The following is a 23338-nucleotide window of genomic DNA, read 5'->3' as shown; positions in this document are numbered from 1 at the left end:
TAAAAAAAAAAAAAAAAGACAAGGCACAATTTACAAAACATCCATTTTGCGGTGCTTGGAACTAGAAGAGATCTTAGCGATCATAGGATTTAGAGCTGGGAGGGACTTAGGGGATCTGGTCCAACACTCTCATTTTATAGATGGAAAAACTGAGACACCTCTTATCCTCAGGTTACATCAACCTGGTAAAGATTGTGAAAAGATGATTCAGCCAAGGAGTCATGATTCTAACCTCAAATTGGCCAGACTGTGTGAACATGGCCAGTTTGGGGAGAAGGGGAAGTATTAGTTTCTTCATTTGTAAAATGGGAATAATAAGGCTCAAAAGAAAATGCATTTGGAAAGTTGACTAAAAGAAGCAAGCCTGAAAAGACCCTTAGGTTTCCTCTGGTCCGGACCATCTAGTCTCTTATAAAAGAGAAAATGAAAGCCCAAAGAGAAGGAGGCATGGGAAATGTTTCCATAGACTTTCTCTTTTTCTGTGTGGACTTAAAAGAGTTGGGGTGAGGGAGAAATTGGAAGAGAAAGAGAAACAGCGAGAGATACAAGAGACAGAGAAAGAGAAGGGAGGAAAACAGTTATAAGGAAATAGACTTCAATCAACATAAGGAAAAACTTCCAGACAACCCTAACAGTTTGAAAATAGAAAGGGAATAGTAATCCCTCTCTCCCTTGAGGTCTTTAAATGAAGGATGAATACAAATATTTATCAAGAACAGTTTAGACAGGTTTCCTGGTCAGATAGAGGTTGGGCCAATGGTCCTCTGAAGCCTCTTCTAATTTTGCAGTTCTGGGAAAGTCTAAATTAGCACTTTCCGGTTCTTCTTCCTTTGCATAATTTAGATTAGGCATTTAATCTCAAGATAGAGCAGCTGGGCTTCCTTCTTTCCTTCCATAGCCTTTTAAGGCTCAGACCTGCCTTGCCTATTTGTCAAAGCTGGAGGGGAACTCAGAGAGGGAGTGGAGTGATTTGCTTAGTATCACACCATAAATTAAGGTCTTACCTGGGTCCAGGACCCAGATGTCTCATTTCTTCCTTCCTTCGATTCTAAGAAATGAGAATTGTAGCTTAGACAAAGTATGAGATCAGTTTCTAATTAGCCATGAAGGTGTGAGAAATCTTTTTGCCTGTGACTGTAATGCTTCAAAATGCTTTCGAATGGTCCCAATGAATCATCTTTCAGTTGATAACAGACAGCAGTCAAAGGCAGAAATTGACACTTGAGTTTCCTTTGGGCTTCTCTCTCCTATTCACTGGAGTTTCCAGTTCCTACACCTAAGAAGATAATTACTCTTACTCTAGACTCCCTGAGGGGAGTCAAAGATTAAAGTCATCAAGAAGTTTTCTCCATTCAAAATCAACTGATAATTAAAGTCTGTATTTTTAGACATCCATTTCATTTTCTGAGAGGGTTATGACTGCCAAAGCAGGTCCCTGGGGCTATTGAATGGTCCAGAAAACTAGGATGAAACTTAATGACTCATTTAGTGAAATAGAAAGTAGACCTGTGTTTTCTAACTAATCGATATTCTGGAGCAAATTTCTCTTGAAAAACCCACCTTTTCTAAGGAAGCAAAGACTTCTATTTTAGACGAATCTCAATAGGGTAGTATGATGTAACTTGGGGAACACAATTTTAGATGGCTTTGGTTCAGATTGGTTCTGATGACTATGTGATCATAGATAAGGCATTTATCTGCTGTGAGTCTCAATTTTCCTATATGTAAAAATAAAAGAACAAGACTATATTTTTAGTACTGCTTTAAAAAAAAATAACAAATAGAAATGGTTAAATTTACCTCATTTTACGTTAAGGACAGAGAGTGTTAAGATTTCAGTCAATAATTTAACACATTTTGTTGTTATTCAGTCATGTGTGACTCTCCATGACCTCATTTAAAGTTTTCTTGGCAAAGATACTGGAATGAATTGCCATTTCTTTCTCTAGCTTATTTTATAAGATAAGGAAACTGAGGCAAACAGCATTAAGTGACTTGTCCGGATATAGTAAGTATCTGAGGTCAAATTTGAATTCAGTTCTTCCTGACCCTGGGCACCTAGTTCTGAGCCATCCCATTGAGACCAAAATCATTTCTCAGCCAGAGCTTTTGTGGTAATCAATCACATTTTTGGATTAGGGATAGGGAGAAGAAAGAATGGCAAAAGATGAAAGGAAAAGAGAAGGGATAAAAGGAAATGTAGGTAGAGGATGCAAGAAAGGGACAAAAGCAGTTTCCTGAAACAAAAAAGAGTTGGGAGGTTGAGGAAATTCTGAAATATTCAGTAGTAAACTACTTTTTCCCTCATCCTACTATTTATGTGAACTATTGACATGCATGTCAGCAATGTCTTTTAACTTGTGAATTAGCAGATTTAGAACTGGAAAGGACTGTACTAAGTCATCTAATCCAGTCCCCTCATTTTATAGATTTTTATTCTTAAAAGTAAATGCACACACACACTGGCAGAGGTAGCACTTAAGAGTTGCTGGTACTTATATCACAATATTTCTCTAAATCTGTTTCCTTATTTGTAAAATAGAGATAATAATATTTGCCTTACCTGCCATCCAAGGTCATTGTCAGGGTGAAAAAAGACAATATTTATAAAGTGCTATAAAAATTTCAACTACAGTCATAATTATAACTATTTTGTTTTTTTTAAAATCCAGATAACCTAAGCCTCCTCCAAACAAAAAAACTATGCTTATTTCAATTATCTAATTTATGAAGAATATAGCCAACACTGTATTTGGGGGTTGGTAGATCTGGATTCCATTACCACCTATTCCACCTGCTAGCCACATGACATTGGGCTTTAGTGTCTCCCTCTAAACTGGGAAAAATAATCCCTTATCCTGCTTCCCTCTCAAAACTGCTATTAGGGTCTATAGAAATAATAGATGGGAATGATGTTTTGGAAACTGAGGAAGTATTATTATTGTCTTTGCATTCATTAATCACATGTCTCATGGACTTCTGATATTTTTGTTGTTGTTAACAATTCTCAACACTTCAGGAAATGTTAAAGTCTAATTGGGGCTCAGCAAGTCTGAGACATTTCTCATTCTCTTCTCATTTCCTGACTCCATCACATCTCAGGTGAACAATAAGATTATAAAATGTGAGAGCATATTAGAACATGGAGCATTCAAAACCAAAAGAGATCTTTTGTTGTTCAGCCATTTTTCAGTCATGTCCAACTTTTTGTGACCCTATTTGAGTTTTCTTGAAAAAGATACTTCAAATGGCTTGCCATTTCCTTCTCCAGTTCATTTTATAGATGAGAAACTGAGACAAATAGGGGTAAGTGACTGGCTAGGGCCATACAACTAGGTCAGATTTGAAGACAGGAAAATGTTTTCCTGAATTCAGGCCTATCATTGTTCAAAGGCAGACCTTAGAACAAAAGAATGGTAACTACATTTTTATAGCATCTTTAAAATTTACAAAGCACTTAATATATGTTATTTCATCTGAACCTGTCAGTGACTTTGTGAAGCATGTATATTAACTCCATTTTCCAGATAAGGTTTACTGACTTGCTAGCAAGTGTCTGGAAGCAGAAATTCTTGAACACAGGCAAGGAACCAACTCTTGCTAACATTAAATATTAGTGTAAACAGAAATAAGCAAATGCTACAGATCAGGGCTTGAATTATTGTTTAGTTGATTGTGCTTAAAACGTAAGAAAATAATGGAGAAAATTGTAATGAGGCAGATTAAACTTAAAAGCATCTTCTGGACTTTTATTTCCAGAGAGTTGGTTGTTAAAATAACACACCACTAGCAAGTCTTCTGTCTCCAGAATTAGTATGTTATCCACAACACCACAGTGCTTCTCATTGTCATAACTGGAAGGACCCTGAGAGCCAATCTAACTCAACCTCATTTTATTGAGGAGAAAACTTAAGTCTAGATTGGAGAAAGAATGCCCTCAAGTCACACAGCTCATTCCTTACTGCCATCAAGTAAACCTAGCCAAACTCCCTTCATCATCAAGCATCGGTTTTGGGGAAACAGTGTTTAAACTGGCTTTGTCCCCTTTCTGCAAAGATAATTTACAGCACACAATTCATTATGTTGCTTTATTTTTCACAGAATAGGAAGTAAACAGGCATAAGAATAGAGTAGAGACAATGTGGTATATTGATAAGAGCAGTAGAGTAGGAGATATAAGATTGTAAATTTTACAGACTGGAAGTGAACTCAAGAAAATTTCAAATTTAGTCCAATCTGAACCATCCCTCAACTATCCTCCTCCTAAGGAGTTCCTGAGATGTAAAGCTTTCCTCTTCTTATGTGTATTCCTTTTGGGAGCAACTCCATTTGTTAGAAGGTTTTCCCTTTGTCAAATCAAAATTTACCTCTTCCTCTCTCTCTATCCCCATCATTATCATCAGCTCTCCATCATTGTTTTTCCTAGTTCTGCCTTATGAGGTCAAGCGAATTATAATTGCTCTTCTTTAATCACTCTAATATAGTGGCCAAGAAAACCCCAAATGGGATCACAAAAGGTTGAACATGACTGAAGGGACTGAACAATAACAACATGCTGCCCATGAGTCCCCCCTCAAATCATATCTCATCTGAGACTTCCTAGTTTCATGAACTTCTAAAATGGGAACAAAAGTCCTGATAACACCTACTTCCCTAGATTTTATGAAAAAAGTACTTTGTATAAATCTAAAAGCATCATGGAACTGAGAATTGGAATTATTGTTGCTGATATTTTCATGTTATTTTCATAATAATAGCTAGCTTCATAGGTTACTTTAAGTTTTCTTTGGTCCTCATAATGTCATTGAAATACAAACACTACTGATTTTACACTTAAGGAACCTGAGGTTACAAAAGTTTGAATGATTTACCCAGGTTCACCCAGCAGCAATTGTCTTAAATTGGATTTGAACTCAGGTTCCAGGTCTGCTTAATTCTCAAGTCCAACATTATGTTTACTCATTATAAATACAAATTGCCATGTCATGGTTTAGGACAAATTTACAAATTAGCCAGCATTTATTAAGCACTTACTATGTATCAGGCACTGTGCCATGTGCTAGAGATACAAAAACAAAAGTCTGTATTCAAGAAACTAACATTCTATCAAGGAAACAATATCTACACAGTGAAGAATATACAAATAAATAAAATTATCTACTTTATTACTATATTATGTTTTTCTACTTGATCCAGTAATAAAACTATCCCTGTAGGGTAGACTTTAGACTAAAGTTTATATCTTGTTCCTGGAATCACTGGAATAAAGAGCCCCTTCCTGAACTCATAACAAGGTTTCTGGCTTCCTTCCAGGGGGTGTTGGCTCCAGGCTGCCCCTCAAGCTGGCAGGATTCCTTGGAGAATGCTACATGAGTGAGCAGCCCTGTGTTTCTAATGACTCCTATCTTCTTTTCTAACAGTTGTGGTTTCCTTTTTGCCTCTTGGATGGAAACTTTCAAGTTGGTTTTGAACTCGGCCAGTGCAGGCAGATGCTCCCTTTTGAGATCCGGTTCCCTACATGGCCTTAGGGGATCTAGTTCTGATGACCTGCTCTGATCGCCACAACAGCAGCTGACCAGGACAGGGTTTGACCAGGATCAACAGGAGGTTGCTTTGCTGACGCTGTTCTTGCTGGGAGAAGCTGGCAGGTCCTCTAGTCCAGCAAGGAGATGTTCCTGGGACATCTCATCCAAAGTCACAGGTAGGTCAGAAGTATGGCACACTGGCATGAGGGGGAAGGATCTTGTAAGGGGTTCTTATTTTATAAGATGAATAAGAGAAAGGGCGAAAAGAGAAAGAGAAAGACAGACAGAGACAAAAGAAAGGCACAGAGGAGAGAGATAAAGAAAAATTCAGATAGACAGAGGAGAGAGACAGAGAGAGGAGAAAGAGAGAGAAGAGAGGGAGAGGCACAAAGGAGAAAGAAAAAATAGAATAGAAGGCTACCATATTAAACATTAAAAAGCCTGGGTCCAAATTCCTACTCTGTTTTTTTTGTTTGTTTGTTTTGTTTTGTTTTGTTTGGTAACTGTAAGCTTGAACAAGTCTTTCCACACCTCCCAGAGCCTCAAAATTTCTCCTCTGGAAAACAAAGAGTTTAAACTACATGTCTAACAGTGATATTACATGACTTTGGTTATTACAAAGGTCACTAAGCAGGTCACCTAACTTCTAAGGACTTCAGTTTTCTTGTCTGTAAAATGAAGGAGTTGGATAAGATGTTACCTAGAGTCCTCATCAACTGTCAATCTGCTATATATCAATTATCTACAATAATCTTGTGCCTTAGTTTGAATCATAGCTATGGCCCTTACTTCCCATGGAACACCAGGCTTGTTCCTTCATCTCACTGTGTCCTAGTTTCCTCCTGTGTAGAATGGGTTCCTTCTCTTTCCAAACCTACTGAACCTGTGTAATTTAGCATCAGGTTTTTTTTTTTTGTTTGTTTTGTTTTGTTTTGTTTGGTAACTGTAAGCTTGAACAAGTCTTTCCACACCTCCCAGAGCCTCAAAATTTCTCCTCTGGAAAACAAAGAGTTTAAACTACATGTCTAACAGTGATATTATATGACTTTGGTTATTACAAAGGTCACTAAGCAGGTCACCTAACTTCTAAGGACTTCAGTTTTCTTGTCTGTAAAATGAAGGAGTTGGATAAGATGTTACCTAGAGTCCTCATCAACTGTCAATCTGCTATATATCAATTATCTACAATAATCTTGTGCCTTAGTTTGAATCATAGCTATGGCCCTTACTTCCCATGGAACACCAGGCTTGTTCCTTCATCTCACTGTGTCCTAGTTTCCTCCTGTGTAGAATGGGTTCCTTCTCTTTCCAAACCTACTGAACCTGTGTAATTTAGCATCAGGTTTTTTTTTTTTTTTTTTTTTTGATATATAAAACAAAGTTTCTAATTGTTTGGCAACATATATAGATTTTAGGTCATAAGAATTTATGTGATCCCTGGCCAAAATCCTATTATATAATGACATAGAAATAAATGATAATCCACAATGCATAATGAATATAGCATCAGGTTTTTAAACTGAGCTATCTGAGATGTGTCCAGGGATGTCTGAAAGAATATGTTTCCATCCATGCAAAGGGCAGAAGGAAAAATAAATTAGCTGAATTTGGCATGAGAGAAACTTAGATTTAAAGAAATGGAGACTGTGAACTCCTTGAGAGCAGGGATGTGTAATGAGTTTACTTCTCCAACTCTCCTGTGTCTCATTTGTGATTTGTGTACACATCTTTATCTTTTTAATTAAGTTCTTGAGGTCAGATTCAGTATAATTTTTCATCTCTATGGCTCCATCACCAAATGCAGTGCATAATACATAGTAGGTGCTTAATATATCTGGTCATTTAGAGGTCATATAGCCCAGAAGTGTCAAACATTGACCTGTGGAGCCCCCGACTAGCAACACTCCCAAATGTTCCTAAACCAGATTAAAATGGAATTGGGAAACATTTAACAAAATGAAAAAAATACAATAAAGCATAAATAATATATTTTAAAAACAAAGTCAATATGTCAATTTTTTTTACATTTAGTTTAGTATCTCCCAATTTTAAATGAATTGATACCACTGATGTAGCCCAACCTTCTATTCACTGCTAATTAAAGAGGGATGATCTTATTCATAGAGAGTAATTGTGGGAATTACAGTTGACAGGAGATGTCCAGCTATATCAGATTAGGAATTAGAAGGCAGATTTGGCACACAAACATTAAACATGGTGGTGCTCTTTGACAATTAAATGTTAATTTCAGAAACTCTTTCTGAAACTCCAACCGTGTTGAGCCTCAGGACTGAACTCTGTGATTTACCTCTGGAGGTAATGTTTGTGTTAGAGAGTATGCTAGTCTCAGAGCCAGGAAGCTTGGGTTCAAATCTCAGCTCTGAAGCTTACTACCTTTGTAGTCTTCAACAAGTAATTTCCATTTCTTTTCTGGTCCCTATATTCCTCATCCCCTCAGCCTCTGCTTTTGAACCTGATACTGACCCTTTTGATTTCTAGCTGTGGGTCTTCAGCTCAGTCATGGGTCTCTGGTTTCCAGGTCTGCTTATTGTACAAAGTTCTAGGTCCAAACCTCCTAGTCACTGCCTTTGCCCCTCCAAAGTGAGAGTGATTTCAACCTATACTATAAATCACTCTGAGCTTAAACCCATGGCAAATAATATCCCTATCCTGCCACTGTAAGGTATGCTTCCCAGCTAATGCCCCATCTGCAGCACCTCTGGCAAGGATTACTCATCTTGGTACTTCCATTCATAGGGAGCTTGCTGCCAAAGAAAAAAGCCCAGAAATTTTTCTTATTCATGTGTTTAGTTACATCACCATTCTGCTCAAAAATATTCAGTGACTTCCTGTTGTATACTAAATAAAGTTCAAATTCCTATTTGCAATTTACAATGCACTTGACCATCTAACACCACAATGAACCTGCATATCCAGCTCTATCACAAAGTCTGTGTGACTTTGGACACATTATTTGATCTCTCTGTGTTTTAATTTCCTTACCTTTAAAATGAGGGGTAGTAATAGTAGTAGTAGTAGTAGTAGTAATAGTAGTAGAAGTAGTAGTTGTATTAGTAGTACTAGTGCTAGTAGTATTAATTATAACTGTATTTGTATGGCAACTACATTGTACTAAGCATTTTACAAATATTATCTCATTTGATCCTCAAAATAATTCTTTGAGGTAGGTGCTATTATTATCTCCATTTTACAACTGAAAAAACTGAGGCAAGCAAACATTAAGTGACTTACCCAGGATTCCACAGATAATAATTGTCTGAGGCCAGATTTGAACTTAGTCTTCCTGATTCCAAACCCAATAGTCTGTCCAATTGAACCACTTCTCTTCAAACGTTCTTCTAGCTCTACTTCTATTAACCTGTGTTCTTTTTAAATATTATTTCATATTACTTACCTTTACAAATTCTATAATTCAGTTGAACTCTATTTTTCACTTTCCCAGATATGCTTTTTTAAAATTTTATTTTATTTTTAAAAAACAGAAGGAAAAAAACAAAAAGAATATAAAACAAAAGAGAACATTGTCATATGCACAACTGAACATCAGGGAGGATTCAAAATATATAACAACAAATTATCAAATCAAGAAAGTATATGTGTGTGTGTGTGTGTGTGTGTGTGTGTGTGTGTGTGTGTGTGTATAATATTTAAAATCAATGTACTCTTTACTCTCTCTTCTTAATATCTTTGCTCATGCTATTCCCTGTTCCTAGGATGTCATTCTGATGAATTCTTACCCATCCTTTTAAAGTCACAAACATGTCAACTCTTCTTTGAAGCCTTCTGGGTATCTTCTTTTCATAATAACCTTCTCTCATTGGATCTCATATAAAACTAGCTTTCTCTTATGTTCTTATCCATTGTTGTTGTTTTTTTTGATGTTTTTTCAATTGTTATGACTTTTCATAACCCCATTTGCAGTTTTCTTGGCAAATATACTAGAGTAGTTTTCCATTTCCTTCCTCTAGATCATTTTACAGATGAGGAAACTGAGGCAAGCAGAGTTGGTTAAGTGACTTGCTCAGGGCTACACAGCTAGTAATTATCTGAAAACAGAGTTGAACTCAGGAAGATGAGTATTCCTGACTTCAGGCTCTGTGCTCTATCCACTGGGTCACCTAGCTACTTATTGAATATTATCGTTATTGCATAACACTATTATTTGTGTTGGTTTTAAATATAGACTTATTTTCCAGAAGTGATTCATCTCTCTTATAAAATCCTCATATAAGTCTTAGGACTTTCTGCCTTATCTTTTTAAATAGCATTTTATTTTTCCAAATACATGCAAAGATAGCTTTCAATATTCATTTTTGCAAAACTTTATGTTCCAAATTTTCTCCCTCTTTTCCCCTGAACTCCCTCCCCAAGATAGCAAGCAATCTGATCTAGGTTAAATATGTAATTCTTCTAAACACATTTCCATATTCAACACGCTGCACAAGAAAAATCAGATCAAAAGGGGAAAAAACATGAGAGAAAAGTGAGCAAGCAAACAAACTACACAGTGAAAATACTATGCTTTGATTCATATTCAGTCTCCATAGTTCTCTCTCTGGATGTAGATGGCTCTTTCCATCACAAGTTTATTGGAATTGCCTTGAGTCACCTCATTGAAAAGATTCAAGTTTATCACAATTGATCATCATATAATATTGTTGTTATTATGTACAGTGTTCTCTTGGTTCTGCTCACTTCACTTAGCATCAGTTCATGTAAGTCTTTCCAGGAGTTTTTGAAATCAGTCTATTCATCATTTTCTATAGAACAATAATATTCCACTACATTCATGTACCATAACTTATTCAGGCATTCCCCAACTGATGGGCATCCACTCAATTTCCACTGCCTTGCCTACAAAAAGCTACTTTGTCTTTTAGTTATTTATGGAAATGTCATAGCCTCACAGATTCACCAGACAGTGCTGGGAGAAACCATAGGAATTCTGTCAGGGGACAGTGATAGTACAATGGATAGGAATATTGGGCTGAAAGTCAGAAACCTGGTTTTAAATGTTGATGTTAATCCATTGTATAATTGAAAGGTACTGTGATATGTTAGGAAAGTAGGAAAGATTTGGGGCAAAATAAGTACACATTAAATTGTTCATCCTTCATTTTCAAAGAGGACTAATGACATCACAGGTGATATCTTGACTTGGGCATGAATTGAATTTATGGCAATGAATTGTATAAAGTCATCAGTTTCACTTTCCCTTTATGAGTTGGTAGGTAGGACAAAAGTAAAGACAACTGGAAATGACCCAGGATGCAATAGATGATCTTGGGAGCTTTGATGTCTGACCAAATTTTAAGCATGCCATAGTATCTGCTTTAGCCACATTTGTGACCATTGGAACAAATTATTTTCATATACCTATTTCCCTGAGGGAAGTCTTCACATGCAATAAGCATTCCCCTGACTTACTGAATGGTTTAAGATCTGTTGTTTATCCTCAATCTAATGTAGTCCATGTGCCAAGAAAGTTTATTCCAGGTGTGGCTATTGGATCCCCTTCAGCTTCTTAGAGCCCCCAGTGAGAGTTGGATGAAAGTGGATACCAAAAGTGCATGAGCAGCCCTGAAAAAGGGACTTCTTACCCCAGATGTGCTAGTCCTCCCCTTCACATATTGAGTGCCTATTTTATAAAGGGCTCCATGCTAGGGTGAAGGTCCTACTAACTTCACTTATATTGCACTATTTTAGTTAGCCTCCTACTCTGCCTCTGAATTGGTTTTCCCAGGTTCTCAACCCTAACAGACGAGATTTGTTCATTGTGTACTTAGAAGACAGAATTATGACCAAGAGAAATAAGAATGACGAATTCCAAAGAACTTGGAATGTCTTGAGATGTAGTGAACTCCAAAGAAGGTATCCAAACTAGACCAGCCCTTTCCAGGAGAAACTACAGAACAGAAGTTTTTCACCTTTTTTATTTATGAATCCCTTAGGATTTATAGTGAAACCTATGGAGCCCCAAACCATGAAATAATTGAAGAAAATGCCAAATTTCAGTTAGAGGTCAATGAAAATTAAAATGTAATTTTCCCATCCAAATTCATGGCCCTCATGCCTGGGAATCCTTACTAAAAAGGAATACAAGCATTAGGAGGATGGTTAAGCCAGATGACCTCTAAAGTTTTCTTTACTTGAGGGATTCAGCCAGTTCCATTCCTTAAGTACATTTGCCATAGCCTCTACCCTTCTAGAATTCAATCTCTTAGGAATAATACAGAATTGAATCCACACTGGGACATTTATGATCATACATCCCATAGTATTATAATTAGCAGGGATTAGAGATTATTAATTCACCATTTTTGCAGATGGGGAAACTCTATAACAGAGAAAGTATTTACTTAAGATCATACAATAATCGACAGAGCCTGGATTTAAATACAATTCTCCTGATTTCAAGTCCAAGATTTTTTTCTAAAGAAAAACTTCCATTTGATAAATAATAAATACCTACATTATGTCAGACATGACATATAACTAGAAGAGGTAGTGGTCACCTAGGGAAATAGGGACAGATGAATAGCCTGAGGATTGTGTTATTATCCAAGTCATTATTTAGGTTTCAGAAAAAGGCCTACAGTACATTGGGTAAGTACCCTATAAAAGATTTTATTGAAGAATAGGGGCAAGAAATACATAGAAATACATAGAGAGTCCTAGTGGAAGGACTACTTAGACAGAAGAAAGTCTGTGGATCCCCCAAAGCACAGACTGACAAAAGTAGAACATGATGCAATCTTGCCTACGAGGAGTTTACAATATTCTAGGATAAATATAACATATATACAAATAAACATGATATAAGACAGGTTGTGATGAGATTCAGAAGGGATCTGGCCAGACCAACACAGGGAATTTTCAGGAAGAATAATTCCTTTTTTAGGTGGGAGGCACAAGGAAGGTTTCATGAGGACATAACTCCTAAGCTGGAACTTATATAAAGGAAAGGATTTCTATTACTGGAAATAAAAGGGTATTCTGAGAATGGGATTGAGAGCAGGAAGCATCAGATCAAGTGAGAATTGAATGAACTACAGAAATATATAGAATCTAGAGAAAGGTATTAACAATTGAGAGCTGTCCAGGGTGAAATAAGCTTCCTAGGGAAATAGTTAGCTTCCTATTTATTGGAAGCAAGTAGGTGGCACTACAGCAGATAGATAACTGAGTCTGGAAGATGTCTTCTTGAGTTCAAATCACACTTACTGTATGATCCTGGACAAGCTACTTAAATCTATTTGCCTCAGTTTCTCATCTATAAAATGAGCCAAAGAAGGAACTGGTTAACCACTCTAGTACCTCTGCCAAAAAAAAATAATAATAATAGAGACGTAACTGAAAAATAAATGAAGAAGAAAAAGATCCCTATCGCTGGAAGTTTTTAAGTAAAGAAACATGACAACATGTTACAGGTCTATTAGGAGAGCTTCCTGCTCTGGGATTCTATGAAAGACGTAACTCCATCCTACCCATGTTTAAAGCACAGCTGGAATCCCCCAAACTCATTTTTATTGGCTTGCTGGTTGTTCCTTGCACAAGATTTCAGCACAAAGTCCTGATTCAAGGATCCTTCTCACAAATTAACTCTAAAAGAAAATAAAATCTATACTAGTGGCCTTCGCTTCCTCTCCTCTCACTTTTTAATCCCTTATAGTCTATCCTATCTCCTCACTTAACTGATCCTGCTCTCTCTAAGTTTATTCTTAATTGACAAATCTGAAGGCCACTTTTTAGTCATCCTTCTTTCCCTTTCTACAGCTTTTGACATTAATGGCCATACTATCCTTCCAGACATTCCCTCCTGTACTTTCCTAGTTCTTTTAAGGTTTGACTGGTCTTTTTTAGTCCTCTTTGCTATGTTATATATAGCTGCCAATTTAATATTAATAAAGCAGTGTAGATTTGACTACATCACTCCATCACTCCCCTGCTCAAGGCGTTCCAATTCAAGGCTTCATCACCTGGGATTTATGACCATGTTTTGTTTATTTTTCTTAACATTTAAATGCAAACACTATTCCCATTTTACAGATAACAAAACTGAAGTAGACAGAGGTTAAATGACTTACCTAGTAAGTGTCTAAGACTGGATTTGAATTCTGGTCTTCGTGACTTCAAGTTTTTTGCTTTATTTACTGTACCACCTAGTTGCCTCAGTGGTTCAATAGAAAGAGTGCTAAACTTGAAGTTAAGAGATCTAAGTTTGACTCCCACCTATACCATTTTATAATCTCTGAATGTGCTTGTGGACAAGCCATTTAAGCTTTCTGAGCCCTAGTTTTCTCTTCTGTCACATAAAGAACTTAAACAAGATGACTTACCAGAGGTGTCAAACATGCCTACATGGAACTTACAGCACTCCCAAATATAGCCTGAAATGGAATAAAATGTAATTGAAAAATATTTAACCAGATAAATAAAAATATAATAAAACATAAATATCATTACATTTGAAAAAATTCAAATTGTAATCCTTAAGAATGCTTATGTACAAATTAGAGACTTTTTATGAGTTTGGCACTACTCCTCAAAGGTCTCTATAAGAGCTCACTTCAGGTATTTGAAGGATTGTTACATGGATGACAGAATGGACTTGTTCTCTTTGTCTGCATGGGGCAGAGAACAATGGGAAGAGGGTAACATGATATCCTGAAGAGTCAAACAGTCCATCAGTTTTTTCATTAAATGAAAGAGAATACAGAATGGAGTCAGGACCTGAGTTCCAATTCTACCTTCCTCCTTACAAACCCCGGAGCATTGGCTTAATCCTTAACTAACAACACAAGCTCATCAGACCTCAATTCATCATCAATCAAATGAAGGCCTTTGGACTAGATAATCTCTTTGGACTCTTCTGGATCTAAAACTATAATTCTAAATTCTAGGAAGATAGACTGTGGTTTAAGATTTTTAAAAAGAAATTTAAAGGAAACTTTCCATCACTCCAGTGGTATATCATGGAAAGAGCCTTTTGTCTAGACTCAGGAGCCTACATTCAAATTCTGACCCTGATTCTTACTATCTGGTTTGATCTTGAATAAGAGTTTTCTTGTATGGAAAAACAAGGATGATTATTCTTGCCCATTTCTGCTTAATGGGAATGTTGTGATCAATGTACTTTTATAAGCCTAGAAAACAGAATGATGGAGTAGCAAGAGCTCTGAATTTGGAGTGAAAGGGCCTGGGTTCAAAATTCAGATCTGTCACTTATTGGTTTTGTGACAAAGTTAAGTCATTTCACCAATCAGAGTTTCAGTTTGCTCATTTGAAAAATAAAAGGTTGGACTAGATCTTTAGGGTCTCTTTTTTTCAGTCAGTTCAGTCAAGTTGCTGTGACCCCATTTGGGGTTTTCAGGCTAGAGATACTGAAGTGGATTGTCACTTCCTTCTTCCTCCCAGCTCTAAATTTAATTGAAGAAGAATTTACTAAAAATGTCTATCCTGTACCTGACATTGTGCTAAGTCATGGGCATACAGAGACAAAAATAAAACCTCCTCTGCCCCTGAGGAGCTTACATTTTTTCTATTTGACCATTGAATACACACTTCTATAAAATTAGCACATTAAACAAAACATCCTATGAACTCACAGGTCTATAAAACCTTAAAACTTATAAAGTGTGAGTGTATATGATTATATCTCTCTGCAAGTATGAACATTTGTGTGATTGTGAGAGTATATATGAATATGTGTGTCTCCATGAGACAGCACTAAGAGGCTCATGGCTATTAGATTGTGTCTGTGCAGCTATATAAGTTTGTATACCCATGCTTAACTGTCTCCCTGTCACTGTGAGTGGCAACCTCAGGCAAAACTTAAAGGGAAAAAAGACTTTGGAGTCTTGTTTTTTCACTGTCAGGGCTATGAAGTGGTGGCTTCTTCATCACTTATGCATCAGCCACCTGCTGTTCTCAGGTTCGCCACTGCCACCTCCAGTTACACAGGGGCCCCCAGCTTGATTTGGATGGTCCAAGAAAGACCCAGATCTCTTGTTATTAATCCACCTGCAGGAGGGGAAGCTTGGGAGGGGGAGCTCAGACACACGTGTTAGGCAAGCCCTTGTGAAGTATGGAGAGCTGAGATAAACCACATTCCCCATCAGTCCTGATGGCTGGCTCCAGCTATAACCCTATTTGCAATAAAACCAGATTCAGTGATATGAGAAAATTGCTTGGTTTCGGGATAATTGAACCCAGCCAGGACAGATCTGCACAGAGGCATCATTAACCGAATACTTTGCTCATCTGCAATATTTATTCCTACGGCAACGTGAACAGTCACCCACCCTTTTATCTCCCAGGCGTAAAATTGTTTTATGGCCCCGCACACCATTCTCTCTCTAGCTGTCCTCACTGGGGAGCAACCTGTCCCCATCTTCCACCTCTTCTCAGAATCATCTGTTCCCTTCTAGAGCAGGCCAAGGGTGAAGATAATAATAGAATTCATGGGACTTAGAGCTGGAAGGGACAATCTAGTTTAACTACCTCATTTTACAGATGAGAAAACTGAGGCTCAGAGGGACTATGATTTGCTTAGAGGTCCCACAGTTGGTAACAGAGCCTATATCAAACCTTGGACTTCCTGCTCCACAGACAGTGCTCTTATCAAAGAGCAGTACCATATTGCTGCACAAAGCTTCCAGCAACTCACATTTCCTAAGATCATAAAGCTAGAGCATGAAGGAAGATTAAAAGCATCGATTTCACCCCCTTCCTTTTAAATTGAGAACTGAAACCCAGTAAGTTTAAATGAATTGCCTGAAATCCCACAGAGAGTAGGATTCAAACGCAGGTTCTTAGCACAAGAGCCTGGGCTCTTTCTGCTGTACCAGGAAACACATAGGAATTGAAGTTGAGATCTGGTTTTGAATCCTACTTTCATGTCATTTATTAGCAATGTGACACTGGCTGAGTGTTTCCCTCCCAATGTCTCAATTTTCTCTCTATTTTTTAATAATATTCTATTTTTCCAAATGTATGCAAAGACAGTTTTCAACATTCACCTTTTCAAAATCTTGTGTTTCAGTTTTTTCTCCTTCTCTCCCCACCCCAAGACAGCAAACAATATAGATTAAACGTGCAATTATTCTAAACATTTCCATATTCACCATGCTGTGCAAGAAAAAAGAGATTAAAAAAAGGAAAAAGATACTAGAAAAAAAACAAGGAACAAATAACAACAATAAAAAGTGAAAATACTGTTCTTTGATCCACATTCAGTCTTCATAGTTTTCTCTTTGGATGCAGATGGCTCTCTCTCTGACAAGTCTGTTGGAATTGCCTTGAATCACCACAATGTTGAGAAGAGCCAAATCCATTACAGTTGATCATCACATTATCTTGTTTCTGTGTAAAGTGTTCCTTGGTTCTGCTCACTTCATGCAGCATCAATTCATATAAGTCTCTCCGGCTTTTCTGAAGTCAGCCTGCTCATCATTTCTTATAGAACAATAATATTCCATTATATTCATATACCATAACTTACTCAGCCATTCCCCAAAGGAGGGTCATCAAATTCATCTATTTTCTGTTATTAAAGAAAGATAATCATCCCTAGCATGACTGAAAGGAATTTGTAGATTTGTAAACTAGTACAGAGTAAGCACCAAAAATAGTAAAAATCAAGATATATTTACCCTTGTATCTCTCCTATATTCCTGTGTGATCTTGAGCAAGTCATTCTACCTCATCCTGCCTCAGTTTCCTCAAATGTTAAATAGGGGCTACTTCTCAGGGTTGCTGTGAAGATACAAAAGAGATAATATGCTCAGTGCCTGGCACATAGTAAGTGCTATAAAAATGTTTATTCCCTTTCCTCACCCCCCCACCCCTCCCCCACTACTATTACTTTTAGTGACTCCTGTACCACTCACTATCTAGCCTCCCCTGGTACATTATTCACCTCTTTTCTTTACCTCCTCTCTTAGGCAGAATGATATAATGCTGGATTTAGAATTCATTCTCAACTATGGTGCTTCCTACCTGGTGACCTTGGAGAAGCCACTGAATTTCTGGGGGTTTTTAATCCCCTCAGAAACTCCCACCCCAATCTTAAGGCTCTTTCTCTCAGTCATTAAGACTCCATTTCTTCATCTGTAAAATGGGACTAAGAATCCTAATGGTGAGAAGGTAAATTCTTTATAAATAAGCCTCAAATCTTAGTAAAAGTACAATTTTAAGATTAAAAATGTTTTAAATTGTTTTAATATGTAATGGGGGAATATATAATATACATACATAAGTATATATGTAGCTATAATAATATATATGTGTGTGTATATACATATTTGGTTGTTGTCCTTCATTCTTGAAGAGGATCAAAATGATCCTATGTTAGAGTTGAGATGCAATGTGTCTGACTGTGGCTGATCAGAACAATACACACTCAGAATGTTCTGCCACAGGTTGGAAATATATATAAGATTATTAAACAGGCTGCCTTTTTCTCTCCAGTAAAAGATCATCAGTAAATGGGAGAATACAGATAGGTCTGGGGCTAATTCCCTTGGGTTTTCTATTTCCTCTAGCCCCCAAACATTTTGGATGGACACGGTCAAATCTAAGAAGTAGTGGAGAGCTCTTGATTTTTTTTTTCAGCTCTTGTTTTTCTTGGAGTAGTCTAGTAGCCTAGAACAAGTCAGATTCTCAGAGTTCAGAGGGACCCAGAGGCCCTCTGGTCCAAGGCAGATCTGAACAAGCCTGCACTTGACCATGAATTTGAATTAATAACTCAGAGAGATAAGAGCTATCATAATAACAATAATAATAGTTAACATTTGAAGACCTCCTACAAAGGAGGATTACCTAAGATTTAAGGTGTACTTGTAAAAAGTATACTTCTCCACATATTAGGATTATTAGCCCCATTTCACAGATAAACAGAGACTTGATGACTGAGAGAAGAGACCTTAGGATTGGGGTGGGAATTTTTGGTGTGACAAAAACAACTTCCAAAGCATCTTGGACTATTTTTGGACTATAGCAATTGGCAAGAAGTCGTTTCTTGCCTAAAGTTTAAATTTACTCATTTAAGTCTTCTCTGTGCTAAAGCTAAACAGTAATTCTACCCTCGACCAATCTGCATATGTCATGATCCATTATCATCTTGATTGCCTTCCTCATAATGTTCTCTGTTTTACCTTTATTGTCTCAAAATAAGGCTCCCTTAACTGAACACAATACTCCAGATGGAGATCCAACTAGAGCCAAGTAAGGGGGAGGTGGAAAATGGCATCACTTCTCTTATTCTATATACCATGTCCCAGACCATAAATCATAGTAGATTTTTTTGTTTAAAATAGTTGACTTAAACTATTTTGCATTCCACAAGATCATTTTCAGATTAACTGGTGTCTAACTGGGCTTCCTCCATCTTATACTTGTGAAGATGATTTTTTTAGCCCAAAATTAAACACATGCCTATTAAATTCCATTTGGTCCTATATCCTAGCCTATCAAAGTTTAGATGAATCCCAACTCTGTAAGTCAGTATATTAGCTATGCCTTCCAGTTTTGTTCCATGTGAAAATTTTATAATTAAGATCACCTAGGTGGCACAGTGGGCCTGAAGTCAAGAAGGGTTGAGTTTAAATGCAGCCTCACATATTTACTAGTTGTGGGACCTTGGACAATTCACTTTACCTCTGTTTTCTTCAGTTTCCTTATTTGTAAAATCAGGATAATAACATTGCCTACCTCCCAGGGTTGTTTGTGAGAAGCAAATGAGATAAAAATTATAAATTGTCTTGCAATGTATGAATGTTAACTATTACTATTGTTATTATGATAGCTATTATCTCTCTGAGTAATTAATAGAAATCTTGAACAGTATAAGGGCAAGAGATGATCCTTGAGAGACTCACTTGATATGTCCTCATTATTTAATTTGGCCTTACAAATTTTGTGAAATAATACAGGTCCTACCTATTTGACAGACAATTGTTGTTATTTTTCAATCCTATCCAATTCCTCATGACCCCATTTGGGATTTTCTTGGCAGAAAAACTAAAATGGTTTGCCTTTTCTTTTTCCAATTCATTTTTCAATTGAGGAAATTGAGGCAAACAGAGTTAATGATTTGCCCAGCATCACACAGCTAATAAGTATCTAAGGCGGAACTTGAATTTAGAAAGCTGAATCTTTCTGACTCCAGCCCTAGCATTCTATTCATGTATCACCTAGTTGCCCCTCGGACAGATAAATCAGCCAATAAACAAGCATTTATTAAGCTTCTGCTATGTACCAGGCCCTAGAGATACAAAACCAAAAATAAAACAGTGTCTGCCCTCAAAGAACTTATGTTCTAGACAGATAAAGGACCTCTGACAAGGAAACTATACCAGAACCCTATAGAAGGGAAGTGGATATGTTGATTCTAACTCTCCAGGTGTAGATCTGAGGATTACTTCCTGATCTTTCTTAGACATCCTAAACTTATATTCTTCGGGTCTTTCATCCTGACCAAAGTTTTAGAATCCCCTATTCATCCAGTTTTAAATTAGATGATATCCAAGGCATTTAATAGCCAGGCCTGTAGCCAATTTGTGAGAGATTACTCCTCTAGGCAGAAGGAAGATAATGAAGACCACATCAAGAGAGCCCTGTGAAAAACTGTTTCCAGTCTCTCATCTCAGTTTTTCTCATTGATTCCATCCAACCTCTTGGGATTGAGGCAAAATTCTGACCTGTCATACTACATATATATATATATATCACTTTGATAAACAACCTCCTCAATCAGTCAATTGATCAACAAACATTTACTAAGGAAATTAAGAAAGCAGCTAGATGAGGTGTGGTTAGAGAGCAGCTCGGTGAGTCATGGATAGCAAGCTGGGCTCAGAATCAGGAAGATCCGAGTTTAAATCTACTTTCAGGCACTTAGTAGCTATCTGATCCTAGATAAGTCACTTCATCCTATTTGCCTCAGTTTCCTCATCTCTAAATGAGCTAGAAAAGGAAATCGCAGACCACTCCAGTTTCTTTGCCCAAATAAAAAATTCAAATGCATCATCAAGATTTGGATGCAACTAAAGAACAGAACAACAAAAACTAGAATTAATCCCTTAACCATACGTGGCTTCAGTTTCCTCACCTGATATTTGTACAGCCTGCCTTCACAAACATGATAGATTCTTATTATTTCTAATGATCAAAGCAGTTGAACAATGGAATGGAGGGGAAGTTAAGAAACATTAATATGGCAGGGAATTAAAAATACATCTATCTTCTTTTCTCTTTTTCCACATGGTGAGGACTCACAACCTGGAACTTTCAGGAACAGGTCTGGCAAAGATCCAGGCCCAAGGCACAGCATCAGCTTGGAACAGCATGAGAACACAGAAGACTCAGTTACACCAATGCATGAAAAAGACCAGGTAAGGAGTCCAACCAGTGTTATGCAAAGAGACAACGAATTTCCAGACTGAAAGGGACCTCACAAGGTCACAAGGTAGCAAGTTCAACCTGTACCTGAGCAGACATTCTCCCTGTAGTGTCAGCAAAATACAAACAACAAAAACAAGCCCCTAAAAAAAACAGCTAAGATTGAGAAGGGTCCAAGGATTCCCTCGCAGTCTTCAAGTATCTAAATATGAAAAATATTTTAACATTTTTTTAGTCTCTCTTAGAAGAATAATAGGGGAAAAGTCAGTATAAAATTAATAGAGAGAGTGGTGGTAGAAACAAATAAACTAGGCTGTTTATTAACTTATGTGAACTGGAGCAAGTCACATAGCTTGGTGGTACTTGAGCTTCTAATCTGTAAAATTCTTTGTTCCTTAAAGAATTATGGGAATAGATGTTATTTCTTTATCATAAGGGCTTTCAAAAAATGGAAAAGGGGGCTCTGCATCACTCAAGGTATTAAAATTGAAGATTTTAGTCCCATGAACTTCCTTTCAGTATTGTCCACTAATGGAGCTGGTGGCTTCTGAAGGTCACGAGTTCTATGTCACCAGAAGTGTTTAGACAAAGATTGGCTGACATCTTGTCAGAATGTTGTCAAGGGGACTTCTGCCCTTGAAGGGGGTTTGGACTAGGTGCCCAATGAAGTCCCTTTGAGCTCTGGGATTCCATGATTTTATAATTCTCTGAATCACCTCTGACAGCTCGGTCCTGCCTTGGGGCAGGGCAGTTAGCTTTAATGTGCACAAAGAGAATTGGGCTGAAGTAACAGTGTGGGAGCTTTTAAACTCTGGTACTGTAAATCAGACAAGAGCTTCACTCCCAGCACTAAGGGTGACACCTCTGCAGAGGGTTAAACCAAACCTTCCCTTAATTGCTAAAATAATGGACCCCGTGTCAGGGACTGCTGAGAACAAGGGGTAGAGAAGGGCGGGGGAAGGGGAGGAAGAAGAGGTGAAATACAAGCTCTGGCAGAGAGATCTGTCATCCTTCTATGAGCTCCATATATTCAGTTATTCTGACATTTAAGATCAGTGATGTTGGAAATGGGATGGAAAGGTAGGGGAAGGAGATGGAACAGAGGTGAATACCATGGTATCCTGATTTCAGAGGTATGTGATTTATGTTTGAATTACAGGGGCAAGAAGGACACCTCCAGCCTATTACAACCCAGGCAATAGGGTAGAGCAGAATTTGAGCAGAATTGTCAGAGTGGGTAGGCAGCAGGGAGAATGGAGAAGAGCCATAGAATAGGAGCCACAGACACCTCCTTTCTCAGCTCTACTATTAAATATCTGTATCATCTCAGTCAGTTTCCTTCCCCTCTATAGCCTTCCAATTCTCCTTCCGAAAAAATGAAGGAATTGGACGAGATCTAAAATAAAAATATTTTGTCTGTATCTTGTTTATATTTAGTTATTTGCACACTGCCTCCCCCATTAGATATTTGAAATTATTTTTGCTTTTCTTTACCCTCAACACTTCCTATAATGCTTGGCACATAATAAGTGCCTGGTAAACATTTGTTGATTGACTGACTGATTGACCTCTATGCTTCCTTTCAGCTCTAATGGTCCATGTTCCATTGAGTTGGAGAGAGTCTATGTTAATCATTCGGGAAAAAGGGAGTATAGTTGGAAAAAGTTATGATTTATGAATCAGAAGACTTGGGTTTTAGTGCCAGGCTTATTTCAGCCCTTTGTGTGACCTTACATAAGTCCTTTCCTCAATCTGGACCATAGTTTCTTACTTTATAAACAACTCTTTGTCAACTTCACTACCACAAAGCAGCAGCTATGGTCCCAAAGCTCATTGGATCTGGAGCAAGTTCTTTCTTCTCTAACTTCCCTCAGTTTTCTCACTTTTAAAATAAGGGTGAAAATGCACACACCCTTTCAATTTCTAACGCCTGTCATTGTATGTAGCATCAAGAACCAATTCTTTTCCCAGCTTGCCATACCTAAGCAGTTCTCTCATTTATGCATGAGAATTGGGGAAAGATTTTCTTTTTTTTCATTTGCTCTCATAGGAAAGAGGGGCAAATCTCTGGACTCTCAACCCTAGAAGGGAAGGGACCCCAGAACTCATTAATATAATAATCTCTCATATTTTATAACATTTTACAGTCCCATGAGGTAGTATGGATATTCTTATCCCCACTTTAAACATGAGAAAATTGAGACTTTCAAAGAGACTTATAGGATTGCACAGCTTGGAGGAGATATTATTGAAGTCTTAGAAAAGTTAAGTAACTGATCTGTGGTCAAATGGCTAGTAAGTAACTAGTGAATGGGCAGCTAGGTAGGGTGTAAATCATTCAAAATGCATAAATCTAGATAGATCATGGAGCCTATAGTCAGGAAGACTAG

At 37.4% G+C, this 23338-nt stretch overlaps 1 protein-coding gene across 2 annotated transcripts in view; it reads left to right on the top strand.

The window, feature by feature from the left end:
- C2H14orf180 (chromosome 2 C14orf180 homolog) overlaps positions 1-23338 on the top strand; it is a 44636-nt gene that overhangs the window by 542 nt on the left and 20756 nt on the right. Inside the window, exons 2-4 of one of the 2 annotated variants that reach the window (XM_051978273.1) lie at positions 5421-5701; positions 17492-17693; positions 20819-20941. In XM_051978273.1, the coding sequence (XP_051834233.1) occupies positions 20924-20941 (18 nt within the window). In that variant the 5' untranslated portion in view covers positions 5421-5701; positions 17492-17693; positions 20819-20923. The remainder of the gene's footprint in view (positions 1-5420; positions 5702-17491; positions 17694-20818; positions 20942-23338) is intronic. The other variant, XM_051978272.1, reaches the window with a different exon arrangement.

This window comes from Antechinus flavipes, chromosome 2, assembly GCF_016432865.1.
Source record: "Antechinus flavipes isolate AdamAnt ecotype Samford, QLD, Australia chromosome 2, AdamAnt_v2, whole genome shotgun sequence".
Classification (NCBI taxonomy): Eukaryota; Metazoa; Chordata; class Mammalia; order Dasyuromorphia; family Dasyuridae; genus Antechinus; species Antechinus flavipes.
Note: the sequence above shows the minus strand (reverse complement) of the source record. Positions and strands in the feature narration are given on the sequence as shown.